The following is a 14643-nucleotide window of genomic DNA, read 5'->3' on the forward strand; positions in this document are numbered from 1 at the left end:
ATCCATCCATCCATTTCTTCCATTCATTCTTTCTTTGCACTTCCTTTCTCTTTCTTTTCATCCATTCTTTCCTTTCTTCTATCCATTCTTCTTTCCTTCTGTCCATCCTTCCTTCCATCTTTCTTGACTTCTTTCCTGTTTCCATCATCCATCCCTTCTTTCATAAATTTCCCTTTCCTTCATTGATTCCACTGCTTTTATCCATTAAAACTTTTTCTTTCCTTTGTTTTTCCATCCATCCATCTCTTCTTTCATCAATTTTCCCTCCTTCATTGCTTCCACTGCTTTTATCCATTATAACATTTACCTTCTTTCAATTATATATCCATCCATCCATCCTTTCTTCCTACATTACTTCTATTTCTTTTCATCCATTCTTCCATCCTTCCCTCTTTCTGTCCCTACCAATCATTTTCCCTTCATTCATTACTTACACTCCTTCCGTCCATCCATTCAAAATTTTTCCTTCCTGCCTTTTTCCTTGTTTGGATGGATCTTTCCATCCATCCATCCATCCATCCATCCATCCATCCATCCATCTTTCCTTTATCTATTACCTTCTATTCTTTCTTTCTTTCTACCTACCTTCCTTCCTTCCTTCCTTCCTACTTTCTTCCTTCTTCTCCATCCCCCTTCCTTCCTTCCTTCCTTCCATCCATCCATACAGCCATCCATCCATCTCATTTTCTCTATTCCATTTCAGCTCAGAGCTTGTCATCAGAAACACAGGTTTTACAGAACCAAGGTAAGACATCTTCAGTATGGTCAACTATTCATTTTCATGTCCTTTATTCATGGTATTAACACTGATATTCTCAATAATTCGCAGCTCTTCAGATGGCCTGCGTCCTCAGCAGCTGGATCGTGAAACCAGGATGATTGGTCGTAGCCTTTTGAAAACTGATGACGAGAATGGAGACGAAGATGATGACAATGACTATGATGATGATTATGACTTTGCAGATATTGAATGTGCCAATGTGACATTCACTCCCATTTTGAGGTGCGTTTCAATTACCTTTTAGTGTAATACATTACTCCATTATGAAGCATATTGTATTGCAGTGTAATACAATACATTACACATTGCATAACTAAAAATGGCCCATCATGTAATTCCCATATTTGAAATCTAATCTGAGAATGTAACGAGTTTGATAAATAATACTGACTCACAGCTTTGTTCATGTGTGTAGTCGTTGCAGAGCTATAGCAAAGCACGAGCTAGCTATCACACCTAAAGTGAAGTCTTTCCAGGTAAAACAATCCAATGAGGAAAACATACTTATTTCATATACAAATAATTGTTTACCTCATAACTGACACTGTTTGATGAGAATCTACTAGGGTAAAGTCTTCTATTTCACTCTTTTTTTCCACTCAGGTGAATGTAAATGTGATTGAAGCTCAGAAACTGGTAGGGGTGAACATCAACCCAGCAGTGTATGTGACTATTGGGGATGAGAAAAGGCACACAGCTACTCAGAAGTCTACCAATTGTCCATTTTATAATGAGGTAACTAACTGCTTGCAAAAAACTCAGCATTAAGGCCAATTCACACCAAGAATGATAACTAAAACGATAACAAAAAAGATAGTTTTAAATATTTTTTTAAATATAAGAGAATAGCAGAGTCCACACCTCAACTAATGATCACAGAGAAATTATACTGTTGCATCTAAAGCTTTGAGCGTCTCTCTGATTGTTTTTTGTCTTTCAGAACTTCATGTTTGAATTCCAAGAGACACAAGACGTGCTTTTTGATAAAGTGATTGAAATTACTGTAAGTATTTCCAGAGACACTAGAGACATGCAAACAAAACACAGCAAAAGGACTCCGTGGCGGATCGACCGCGGCTTCCGGAACGTATCCGCGAACGGACCCGTATCGGCGTCCACTTGCGTGCAGTGACGGATCCGCAATGAATGCGGATCGCAGACTCGCCGTGGCTCCGCGCTGCATCCGCTCCGCATCCGCGATTAAGACCTTACCTCCGCGGCGGGTCCGTTTGGGACCCGCAAAATTATACAACCGTTACAGTAAAGGTACGTGCGCGTCCGCGGATCCGCTGATTGACAGTAGAATTTACGGCACCGCCCGGAGGCGGAGCTGATCCTCTGTGCGGCGCCAAAACGAATGTGACAGTCACGCGGGTTTAGCGACTTGGATGCGGATCCGCCTAGGAGTCTCCTGCTGTGTGGGAAAGATTTAAAGGGACTTACATAAATTTCTTATATATGTATCCATCTCCACATCCACGTTTTACAACATTTCAAATCCCTCAGTTCTTGCTATCTCCAAAAAGTTAAGCCAATGTTGATTCTCAGTTTTATTACAAGCTCTGTCTCATTCTCTTTTTGCCAGCAGACTCTCCTCTGTTTGGTGTTTTTTTTTTTTTTTTTTTTTTTAAATGGGTGATTCCCTGGAGGTCCTAGATTTAGTGTGCTCCATGTCAACCTTTCTCACCTATGTCACTTCCACACCATATACAAAGTAACCTGAGTAACTTTTCTCTATTTATGAATATGATGAGACAGTGCATGGCGAGTGACACATGTAAGAAATTTCCCGCGAAAACCATCCAGCAAGGTCTAAAATATAAACACTTATAATAGGCCTACCATAGTGAATCAAGGTAAGGCAAAAACATATTTTGAAAGAAGGATTTATGATGTATTGACTCATTTAAATTTTGTTAATTTTGAAAAAAAAAAGTTACATAGTGTACCTTTAAGCAATGTCATTTATATATTATCATATTTTGCGTGTTGTATAAATCATGGCTATTTTCTTTATTTTTTCTTATATTTTAGGTGGTTCATAAGAAAATCCTTGCCTTTTTGATGACCCACATAGGAACCTTTAAGATCGACATCAGCACAGTGCATCAGCAGCCAGGTAGCATCACGTTTTAGCTTTAAAGGGGCTATTTCTGTCAGGACCACTATCGTCAAATATGATAGATAATGCATAGAGTTTGTATTGGCGGTATGGTTCTGTTCTGGGCAAGAACTCCCTGCGCATCCATGCAGCCTAGCATGGATAAGAGCAGGGAGAGCAGCAATAAACCCCCCAGGGTAAACAGAACAGGACCAACATGCAGATATCATTAAATGTCATGATTTAACATACACATTTTTTGAGAATTAGTCTGATTCAGGGGAAATAATAAGGCCAATCCTGACTGAAGAGAGGAGGAGCTGGGGATGGAGGAGGGTAATTTGCTCCTGAGAAATGCAATAGCTGCTGATAATACGGAGGAGCTTATATATAGATGCCGTAATAGGCGTCGTATTCCTATAGGTAGACGCAAGTCACCTGGGAGTCAGCTGATGCAAGCTTGACTGACGTGACCTGCCAGAACTGACGCTACGCTAGATTTCTGTCAGGACCACTATCGTCAAATATGATAGATAATGCATAGAGTTTGTATTGGTGGTATGGTTCTGTTCTGGGCAAGAACTCCCTGCGCATCCATGCAGCCTAGCATGGATAAGAGCAGGGAGAGCAGCAATAAACCCCCAAAACAAACCATATGCTGATATCCCCCAACACAAACTGAGTGCGAAAATCTGAATGCCATTTTTCCTCAAAATGCAGTTTTTTTTTTTTTTTTTTTTTTTTAAATAAATGGGGGAAGCTTACACCCGTAACGGCAGCAAATCTGATACAACAAGCATGTTGTAGCGCATTTAGTTAGCGATTTTTATATAACATATATGCTTACACCGTTAGCAGCAATCTAGTCGGGGAAGCATACACCCATTGCCTAATAATTTTTTTTTTTCTTTTTTTTTTTTTCTTCTCTCTTCTCTCTCCTATTGGGGGAAGCTTACACCCCTAGTGGCAGCAATCTGTTACAACAAGCATGTTGTTAATCACAGACTAGTATTAAACTAGTGGTAGTCAGGTTGGGGAAGCATACACCCGCAGCAATAGCTCTGAGTTAGATGTAGCGTGCAGCTAAGAAATGAAATGCAGTGCTTCCTCATCATGAGCACGATTCTGCTCCAGTCGGGCCGATTCCTTTGGCTACGAAAGACAAGATGGCGACTCCCATGATATCACACTCCTTACAGGACCATCAAGTTAGACATTGTTAGGGTTGAATAAGAAACCTCTGTGTATTTAAAGAAAAGCATGTTACAATACTCTGATAAGTTTTCAAGCCACAGACGTTTGTTCACTTATCACAGAATGTTGCGATATGATTGGATATCATAAAGAGCATAAGTCTAAGACAACAGCTTAAGATAACATGTACCTGAATAAACTTACCACAGTAGTGCTTATAGTATGCAGCAATGACACTAGAGCTTTGGTAACAAGCAATTTTTTAGATAGCCTTAAGATCAGCTTGTTCTAACCTTTAAGAACGAGCGTTTCCAGTGGCACTATAGCTTTAAGAAAAACGATGTTTACTATGTGCTGCACCACAACAGAAAAGCCGTTTGCACCATGAATCTTTGTTTTTCTGTCTCTACTGCAAAGCTGCTTGAATCTGCGACGTATAGCGCTAAACACGGCGATCCGACCAGCGTGTGCGGCGATCAAGCCGGTTGCCAATGACAACAGATAGTAACGCACATCGCCAAATACGATCGCAAAAGCTTTGCAAAAACATTTTTACTGAGAAGGACTAGAAGCCTAGCAAGAGTGATAGCTTTAACAACATCACGAGTTAGCTTTAAAACAATGAGCATTAAAAGGAACGTAGCTTAGCTTCGTGGAAACATTCAGAGATGAAGGAGAGTGAAATAGCCGGCTGTAACGTGGATGTTTGATCTCGTCTTGAAACGTTTCTTCATGCGGGGAGTGCAGATCATCTGAACTGCCAGTCCATGTCTAATTGCAGCGATGCGAGAAGCAATGCTAACCTTAACTCAGTCATTTCCAATCAGTCGGCTTATGATCAATGCAGTGAATGAGAGGTGAAATCCACAAATCCCTCTCGCTAAATTCCCGATTGCACAATTCCTAGTGAGATGATGCTGTTTGCCTGTCGAATTCGCCATTTAATTTGCTCCTGAGAAATGCAATAGCTGCTGATAATACGGAGGAGCTTATATATAGATGCCGTAATAGGCGTCGTATTCCTATAGGTAGACGCAAGTCACCTGGGAGTCAGCTGATGCAAGCTTGACTGACGTGACCTGCCAGAACTGACGCTACGCTAGATATCTGTAAGGCTTTTAATGTATTAATCGCATTTTATTGTCAGTGTGTGAACAGCTTGAGACAAAACTGGGCCTTACCAGACTTCCTAGTTTGTCTATGAAAGCCTGCAGACTGATTTTTATCTGAAGGACTAAGGACGTTTTTACCAGGAAAATCAAAAGAATGTGACATTTGTGTTCCCGAAAGCCTCTCTCCCATTCTATGACACATGAAACGAATGCTTATGTTCATGATAATGCCCAAAGAGCTATTCTGTACTGTAATGGCAATGTAAAAGGGATTCATTCAAAATATAGTCTCAGATAGCCAGATTTGTAGGCTAGTAAGTGTAATTTTACCTCATCTGTCGACATGATGCCGGTGAATTGCAGAGCTTCTGCAAACATATCCACATCGCTTTGTGCGGATATTTATTTTGATATTGAGAGCAAAAAGTACAGAACATATACATATTCATCTAAACGTCATTCTCAGCAGTGTATTGCCAACTTCTTTTTACTTCTAAGCAAAGAACGAAAAAGAACTTCGCTGTGAGTATATCAGGGTATTAAATAACGTTCAGTCTCTTGAACGTTGTGTGAAGTCAGACTGCAGTTTACTTAATGGCCACCAGTGTCGCTAATAGCAATGTTTCTGAATTATACATATAGCCCGTTTAATATTTATATAAACCAAGCTAAAGAAACTATAACTGCTATTTGCAAGATTTGGGTGAACAATACAGGCTTAGATTGCATTGGTAAAACAATGACATTCCCTAGACATTTTAATGATTATAATTAACTCTTCCCCAGTGGTAAAAAAGAATGATTATAGGTCTACTTAGAAACTGTAACATTGATCATTACAACAACTTAACACAGCCAATATATTTCGCAGATCACCGTTTCTACCAGAAATGGGCTCCGCTTACTGACCCAAAAGATACCCGCTCAGGAATTAAAGGCTATGTGAAGTGCACAGTGAGTGTGGTAATGAAAGGAGACCCTATGGGCATGGCCAGCCTGGCACCAGCTGGCAGCCAGAACGATGACATTGAAAAGTAAGAGCTTGCCTTATGTTACATGGCAGTTCTCCTCTTATGAAACCATTCCCCCTGAAAGAAACATTAATATTAGATGTTTGTTTTTTTGGTCATTGGCATCAATGTGTTCAGTAAATACTTTTCAGCATCTGAAAGTTCATATATTTTGGTACATTTTCATGTGACATGTAGGAACCTTCTCCTTCCAAAGAGGATGCCATCAGAACGTCCATGGGCAAAGTTTATCCTAAAGATCTTCAGAGCTGAAGGCCTACCCAGCATGAACTCTGGTTTCATGGGGAAGATAATGAGAGACAAGAAGGTTTTCCTTGACCCTTATGTTCAGGTCACGTTCGCAGGACAGCGGGTGATTTTCTTTACATCTAACTTTGAATAAAACATTTTGTTCAGAGTATTTCCAACACAGAAAGTTTAAGCCAGAAGAACTGAAAGTCTTTCTCACGATATGTTTGCTTAAACTCTTGCTTTGATATATGCTTGACAGTACTATTTAAACAGTCAAATGATCTAAATCTAAGAGTTTCTTTTCCTTATAATGTTCTGGTTTCATTTTTAAATTAATTCCTCCCACTGGAATTATGGAAAATAACACTATTCTCAAAACACACACACACACACCCTGACAGTGCTTTTGTTTGTTAAATGGGCTGAGGTGCGTCAGTATTTGAACTGTTCTCGGAGTCTTGCCACACAGGGTGTTGGCAAACATTTCAGCTTAAAATAAATTGTTATGATGTCAGAGCTTGTCTTATATAAAAAAAAAAAAAGAAAGAAAAAAAAAAAAAGATTTAGGAGCCAAACCTAAAATGCATGAAAATTAATATATTTACATGTTTGGTAGGGGGAAACATCAGTAGAAATCAACACCAATGCTCCCGAGTGGAATGAACAGATATCTTTCATTGAGCAGTTTCCTCCTCTTGCTCGGCGGATCAAAATCCAGATCCTTGATGATGCCAACATTGGAGATGTGGCTGTGGCAACACATTTCCTGGACCTTCTTCAAATCTCCAATCCCAACCGAAATGGTCAGTTTTAATATTGACTACTGCAAGTTTAAATGGATAGTCTACCCAAAATAACAAATTCTGTCATCATTTACTCACCCTCATGTTGTTCCAAACCTGTACGACTTTCTTTCTTCTGTGAAACACAAAAGAAGATATTTTATATAATGTTGGTAAACAAACAGATTCGTTCCCATTGACTTCCATTGTATGGTCCAAAAAAAAAGTCAGTGAGAACCAAAACTCTTCCCAACATACTTTTTAACATTTACTGTAGGTGCCTTCTGGTAACTTCAGATTTTTACCCCTTGTTGAACAACTTCTACTTTATTATACCTTCTGCAACCTACTCCCTATCTTTTCTGTATCAGGTTTCAATCCCACTTTTGGCCCAGCTTGGGTCAATCTCTACGGCTCTCCTCAAAACTCCACGCTGAGAGACATCCACAGGGATCTTAATGAAGGTCTGAGTGAAGGGATCTTCTACAGGGGCAGAATGCTGCTCTCGCTGAGTGTGGAAGTTTATTCCTCCCCTACGGCTGTGGTGACAGAGAGTAAGACTGTTACTAATGTGAAGAGCACAATTAGCAGGCTTAATCTTAAACGCAAGAGCCGAAAGTCCAAGGAGAAGAAAACAGCAGGCAAAGAAGGTAGTAAAAAAAAAATTAATTCCTCTAAAATAAAAATATGCACATTGTAATCATTTATGGATTATGTATGGTGAAGTGTGTAATTTCTGTGCCCCTGGTGCCACTGAAAGGAATCTGTTTATTTGAGCATCCTGAATGGGCCAGACATAACGACATTAGCTCAGCCAATGGCGTGAGACTTGGGGTGGGGCTACCTGTTTGTTCAACTAATTTCAGATGTCTGGAGTGTCTGAAACTTGTTTGTCACTAATTGCGCAGAGATCACAACTTTTAATGTCAATATGTAATGTAAACTTTATACACATATTGGAATTTTGCATTTATACACACACAAACATTTATCAAAGATGCTTTAGCACTGTAATCTTGACTAGAGAATGATTTTATTCAGCAATGCAGAGTCCCAGTGGGCCTGTCGAGGAATCTGAAGATGTTGGCGCTGAGGTACCAGCTGCCGTCACAGTGGAAGTGGAAGATGTGCACCCTCTTCCTGAGGTCAGTGACCAAGTTTGCCTGTAGAAAAGATAAACGCTATTTTATTTCAGATTATACATGGGGCTAAGTGGGGATTTTTCAGTTACTGGTTATGCAGGAGGTGGTCACAAGTCTTTATGAGTGATTCAACAAATCATTCATTTAACTGATTCTTTCAAAACACTGATTCATTTGGAAAAAAAGTCATTGAATCATTCACTCAGTTCATTCAAAACGCTGACTAATTCAGGAATTATTTACCACTACTATGTGTTGCTTGGAGACGAACAACGGTTTTCCTTCTTTGACTTAGTTTGGAGTTATTTTTAAACATCACACTTGCAATCATGCTGATGTTACAACTATTATTACATATATACAGTATTACATTTAATCGTCAGTGTTTAATCATACAGACATTTAATCATACATTTAATCTGTTTTTTCTAATGCAGAATTTCACTGGAGAGAAGGATGAATTTTTGTTGTTTGCATCTTTCTTTGAAGTTACAATGATTGATCCTTCTATTGGCACCAAACCTGTCACCTTTGAGCTCTCTATAGGTAAGACTGGACTGATTAATATCATAATGTCACATCCCATACCACTTAATATAAACAGCTTTTTGAATACAAGAACAACGACGCTTCACAGGGAACTATGGTAAAACTGCAGACGTGATAGTGAAGTCCAGGAAGAGTGGTAATCAGGAGAATCTGGCTGAGGATAGACAGCCACTGCTGGAATCAGATGATGAGCTGGAGAGAGATCAACTTCTAAACCCTGGGCCTCGGGACAAATCCGTCACGGCGCCCAGGAAACCACAGCCCACTGAATATGACAGGTGAAATGACATCCTCAAGGCTGACAGCTTATCGCCATGTGGAGTGCAGTAGGATTATGGAGGAATAACTGAAAGCATCAATGTTTTTCTCATTTAGATCATTTAGTTGCATTCCCTTATTCCGAGAGAAACCATGCGTCTTCGTGTGGAGCTACTTTGAGGATCACACCTTCCGATTCCACAACAGCAACTGGTTGTCCAAGATGGCTGACCGTCTGGCAAGTGCTACAGTGCAGAAATTGAATACTCTGTTTTTAAAATGCCACTTTATTCTCTTCATGTAATTCAAAATTCATCCATTTCACATCATTGTTGGAATTGTCTAAGTTTGGATTATGTCCTATATTCTTCAAGGAATATGGCATTGATGAAGTGGAGATGCTGTTGAAAAGATCAAAAATCAAGTCTAAAGAACGTTTGGTGGATGTCGTACTGGAATTCTTTTCCTCTTGCAAGTAGGACACATTTGCATGACTATTGTATTAAGTCCATTTCACGTATTGTAGCTGTTTCTTACATAGCACATTATGGATAATAGAAAGCTTGTTCTCATCGGCTCTCAGGCAGTACAGCAGTAACTTAGACCGAAAGAGAAGTGCTCGGCAAAACACCCTTGACAAGTGCCGTGTGGGGCTCATCAAAAGAAACATCGTAAGTAAACTGTATTGATTTTTGTATTATGGATATATGGTTTAGTTTTAGTAGCACTAACAGTCTTCATGGAGAATGTCATAATAATTGCCTTATTTTGCAGGTTTTGCTGGCCAAACAGACCCTGAGAATAAAAAAGCGAGTCACCAGAAATACAGTTAAAGAAAGACTAGCAGATCTCAAGAATATCGCAAAGAGGCTCCGCTTTCTGGCCCTTGAAGTAATGCCATCAAGATATGCAATGTCTTAATGTTTACACTAATTTATATATACATATATTACATAAACACACACACAAACAATTTTTTACCACCAGAACTGTATATAAGTGTGTTTGTGTTCTCATATGTCAGCCTCAGAGCACACTTCCTGATGTGTTTTTATGGATGTTGAGTGGAGGAAGGCGAGTGGCCTATGCTAGGATCCCAGCACCATCCATCCTCTTCTCACTGGTGGAGGAGGAGAAGGGCAAAGACTGCGGGAAAATCACTGCTGTGTACATGAAGGTGAATTCCTACATCATATTGCAACATTTTGTTCTGTCCAAAACAATTTATTACTAGTTTCCTAAAATAAAACTGCCATGAAATATTTTGATAAATGAAAGGGTTTTCTTTAACCTCAGATGAATAAATTGGAGTGAAATGTTGTTTTTGAGCAATTTTGTTGTTGTTGTTTTGTTAAAAATGTATATGTGTGGTAGTCTGGGTAAACCCAGCCTGATCTGCCGGCGATTTGATTTCGCTCGGCAACTCAGTCTGGAAACCCGTACATTCATTTCTACTGCTCTCTGTTACACTTTTGCGGGAACCAACCACAGACTGGCTTATCCACCTTGCTCACTATTGGAGGGTATAACACGATGACGATAGAGAAGCGACGGCAAGCAGCTTTCAAACTCTATCTGATCTACCCGTCACTCCAATATAACAATGCACAATCACAGTGACGGAGACTGTGTTAAGCATTTACCTTATCTGAGAGAAATGTAGCAGCGCGTTGATCCGTCAGTCTCTTCATAGGAAGATTACAAACAGCAATGAATGACACAAGACGATTCCCTGCTGTTATTTTGGTGGTTTGCTTAACAGTGTGAGTACAGGACTCTTTTACTTCAGTGCCCCTTGTTGGTAGACAATATTTTTATTATTTGCTCTATATGTTTCGTCTCCCTGCTTCTTGAATCTCGCGCCGCCTGAGCTGACTGGAATTCTTTTTGGTTGTCATGACAATGACGTAGTTTAGGGCAGCTATATAGAGTGCCCCAGGGATGACGCGTTTTTGTAGGCCAACCCGGAAGTTAGCGGCGCACGGGTTCCCTCGGTTGAAAGCCTATGCATTTTTCCCATAGACTTTTGGAAAATCGCAGAAAATAAGCTCTGTGTTTAACAAAGGGTTATGACACTTACACGTTTTGTCTATCAAGATAATCTTTACAAGTTAACACAACATTTATAGATTTTGAAGCCTAAATAAAGTCGTCAGATATAAAAGGCTAACAGTAGGCTATAAACGGACTACAGCACACCATGATTGCGGATCAACGTCGTCACCACGAAGCTTCCTCAAACTTTATTTAGAAAACAACTTTATTTCAAAACATGCTCGCTGATTATGATCTGCGCTGTTATTAATACTTATCCACTTTTTCATGAGAAATGCTGTCCAAATGTCCCGTTTTTAATGATGACATCTAAAGTCCCCGCCAAAGGAAGTAGTCCCTTTTAGCAATTTGTTAGCAACCGCCGATTTTAAGACACAGTATAAGTTTCAAAAATCACAAGTGGGTTATAACTGGTGTGTTTTATGTCATAGATCAAAACGTGAAAGTATTTAGAGGCTTTGTTAACCACAGACCTTATTTCAGGCGATTTAGCAAAAACCCATTCAAAAAACCCATAGACTTGACGGCGTTGGAACCGGAAGTCCTAAAATGCTAACTCGCTTCCGGATTTTGCCTACAAAAATGCGTCATCCCTGGGGCACTCTATTCCGCGTTCATTTACACTGAACCTGTACAGTATCAGAGTCGCCTTTTAAACTCTCGATGATGCTGAATGACTTCTTTAGTTAGCAAACAAATTGCTCGAGTGGGTGTAAATACCGATCACTTTCATGTTTTTTTTGCACAACCTACAAAAATCGCTCGATGCCATTGCTGCTTCTGCAAACCGCGGATCAATGCTACAAACCAATACAAATTAACCCTGCGTCTCAATCAGCTCCCTAGGTCGTGAATCAGTATATCATGAAAGTGAATGTGGCTGATTCCCTGATCAGTGCCCTGACTACTGAATTTGGGAGCTGATTGAGACACACGGTAAACCTGTCTGGAGTTTTCGCATCGCTCTGCAAAGTACGTCACCTGGATCGTTGATCTGATTGGTTGAAGGACTGTCCAATTGCGTGACTAATGCTCGTTGATCTGATTGGTTGAAGGACTGTCCAATTGCGTGACTAATGCTCGTTGATCACGCCTCTTGTGCAGTAGGAAATACATAGCAAACTCCCCAGACCAATGTTCAATTTTAAATTGAGCTTGGTCTGGTAATAGCCAGACTATATGTGTGGCTTACTTTTTATACTTTTTGTTTTGTAGACCCCTGGAGGGCCAGTGGGGGAAATCTTTGCCAAACTGGAAGTCTATATGTGGCTTGGTATCACAAAGTACGCAAAAAACTGTGTCACCAGCCTTCCAGCAGAGTTTAGACCCATTTATGAAGAGGCGACATCTGGCACATTGATTCCCCGTAACATGCCTCCTACCAAATTAGCAGTGGAAGGTACTTTATCCAATACAAACATCTCTGATATTCTCCATAATTTGTCTGGGGCAGCTTTAAAATCCAATATTTGTCCATTTGGATGACATTTGGATTCACTTTAATGAAAAGTACCATCCTTCCTTGTCCTTTCATCCAGACAGTCGTTATTTCCAGTTACGTGCTCACATTTATCAGGCGCGTGGCATCATTGCAGCTGATGACAATGGATTGTCCGACCCCTTTGCCAAGGTTGTGTTCAACACTCAGTGTCAGGTCACACGGGTAGGTCTCATATATTAACATATTTTGTTCTATGTCCCCAATAAAAAGCAATGAATATGAAAAGCACTATTTGAAAACTAACTTTGATGTATTGGACATTTATGGCAGGTCCATTAAGTCCAACAGGATCTGAATGGGCATATAAATTAATCATTCAGTCTGTATTGATTGTAATTTTGTGTCTCAGGGATTGTTAAAAGATTGTACTTTTGTTTGTAGGTGATGGAAGAAACTCTGTCCCCGACATGGTGTGAGTTACTCCTCTATGATCAGGTTCTGATGGAGGGCAGTAAGGACGAGTACAGAGAAGACCCTCCTGTGGTCATCATCAACATCTATGACTACAACAAACTAGTGAGTGATAGTTTGCAATGCATTCAAATGTTATGATCAGTTAAAAAGTGTATTTATATTCATGGATAGTTCTCTATATATGACAGACTTTGGAATATTTATTATACAGTATAATTTATTTGATTTATGTGTGGTATATTTGAATGTTACAACAGGGCAGTCCACAAGCCCTTGGTCGTGCATTTGCAAAGCCAGAGCTGAAGTTTGTGGAAGAGCCATATGAAAAGCCCCAGCTGCAGTTTTTTGACATCACAAAAGGCAAGAGCAAAGCTGGGGAAATTTTGGCTGCTCTTGAGCTAATCGAGTTGGATTACTCCAGCTTTGGAGAGGTGGGACCCCTGCTTTTTCTCATTAATTTCAGTTCAAATGACTGAGTAGAATCTACTTTAACGCACACATTCACATGACTAAAAGCATTCATTTGTCTGTTAGAGAGCAGCTTTATACATCTGAATGGATAGAAAGATAAATTTGAATAGAAAGCTCAATTTATTAACCATTTCCAGCATCCTTCAGAAATCATTCTGATATGCTCATTTGGTGCTCAACAAACATAACATAACATTATAAAATCTTTACTGTCACATTTAATGCATCCTAGATGAAAAAAAGTATTAATTTCTTTAAAAAATCTTACTGACCCCAAACTTTTGAACAGTAGTGTATATACACAGTATATATTTCTCTATATTTTATCTGAAGATAAAGATGACTTGTAGCCAATCCGTCTGCTAAATTCAACTCCACCTCTATATACAACCGAACGTGTCAAAATAAGTCTTTTAAATGTCATGTATGTGTGCTGTAAATCCATCTCAGCCAGCTCTGCCACTGGATGTTGACCCCAAAAAACCAGAATGCAGTGGAGAAGAATCTCGCTATATCATTCCTGCGGGAATTCGACCCATGCTGAGGAAATACAGAATAGAGGTACAAAGGCACGACCTTGAACAGAAGTAAAATGAATCACAATCACAAGAGTTGTATTTAACGTCAACATTTTAAGGTCTTAAACGCATAAGAACAAATTGATTTTTCACATAAAACAGATGTGTTTATAAATCAATCCCCATGAGAGCGTTTTAAATAGCAGCAAGTGGTGACCTCCTGCACAAGTTTGCCAGCTGACTGGTTTGGTACGTGTCTACAGTGTTTTCAACTCAAACCCTTAAATGGCAGGTGCTGTACTGGGGCCTGAGGGACCTGAAAAGGGTCAACCTGTTTGAAGTGGAGCGGCCTCAAGTGAAGATGGAGTGTGCGGGCCAGATGATCGAGTCGGAGGAGATTCAGAGCTATAAGCTGAACCCCAACTTCAATGATGTGGTTAAACACTTTGATGTTGTAAGACTCCCTCTTATTAAAGTATTAGACTTTATCTTAAGAGCTGTGT

At 39.7% G+C, this 14643-nt stretch overlaps 1 protein-coding gene across 1 annotated transcript in view; it reads left to right on the plus strand.

Moving 5' to 3' along the window:
* The window catches only part of fer1l4 (fer-1 like family member 4), a 34803-nt gene that overhangs the window by 4662 nt on the left and 15498 nt on the right, over positions 1 to 14643 (plus strand). The window contains exons 6-29 of the mRNA XM_048173273.1: positions 704 to 745; positions 830 to 1003; positions 1197 to 1257; positions 1385 to 1516; positions 1722 to 1784; positions 2816 to 2900; positions 6060 to 6222; positions 6397 to 6571; positions 7067 to 7253; positions 7604 to 7882; positions 8274 to 8377; positions 8812 to 8920; positions 9012 to 9201; positions 9299 to 9419; positions 9556 to 9656; positions 9765 to 9852; positions 9956 to 10072; positions 10206 to 10358; positions 12452 to 12635; positions 12775 to 12899; positions 13119 to 13253; positions 13409 to 13582; positions 14073 to 14183; positions 14433 to 14594. Of these exons, the coding sequence (XP_048029230.1) occupies positions 704 to 745; positions 830 to 1003; positions 1197 to 1257; positions 1385 to 1516; positions 1722 to 1784; positions 2816 to 2900; positions 6060 to 6222; positions 6397 to 6571; positions 7067 to 7253; positions 7604 to 7882; positions 8274 to 8377; positions 8812 to 8920; positions 9012 to 9201; positions 9299 to 9419; positions 9556 to 9656; positions 9765 to 9852; positions 9956 to 10072; positions 10206 to 10358; positions 12452 to 12635; positions 12775 to 12899; positions 13119 to 13253; positions 13409 to 13582; positions 14073 to 14183; positions 14433 to 14594 (3235 nt within the window). The remainder of the gene's footprint in view (positions 1 to 703; positions 746 to 829; positions 1004 to 1196; positions 1258 to 1384; positions 1517 to 1721; positions 1785 to 2815; positions 2901 to 6059; positions 6223 to 6396; positions 6572 to 7066; positions 7254 to 7603; positions 7883 to 8273; positions 8378 to 8811; positions 8921 to 9011; positions 9202 to 9298; positions 9420 to 9555; positions 9657 to 9764; positions 9853 to 9955; positions 10073 to 10205; positions 10359 to 12451; positions 12636 to 12774; positions 12900 to 13118; positions 13254 to 13408; positions 13583 to 14072; positions 14184 to 14432; positions 14595 to 14643) is intronic.

Source organism: Megalobrama amblycephala, linkage group LG21, assembly GCF_018812025.1.
Source record: "Megalobrama amblycephala isolate DHTTF-2021 linkage group LG21, ASM1881202v1, whole genome shotgun sequence".
In the NCBI taxonomy this organism is placed as follows: domain Eukaryota; kingdom Metazoa; phylum Chordata; class Actinopteri; order Cypriniformes; family Xenocyprididae; genus Megalobrama; species Megalobrama amblycephala.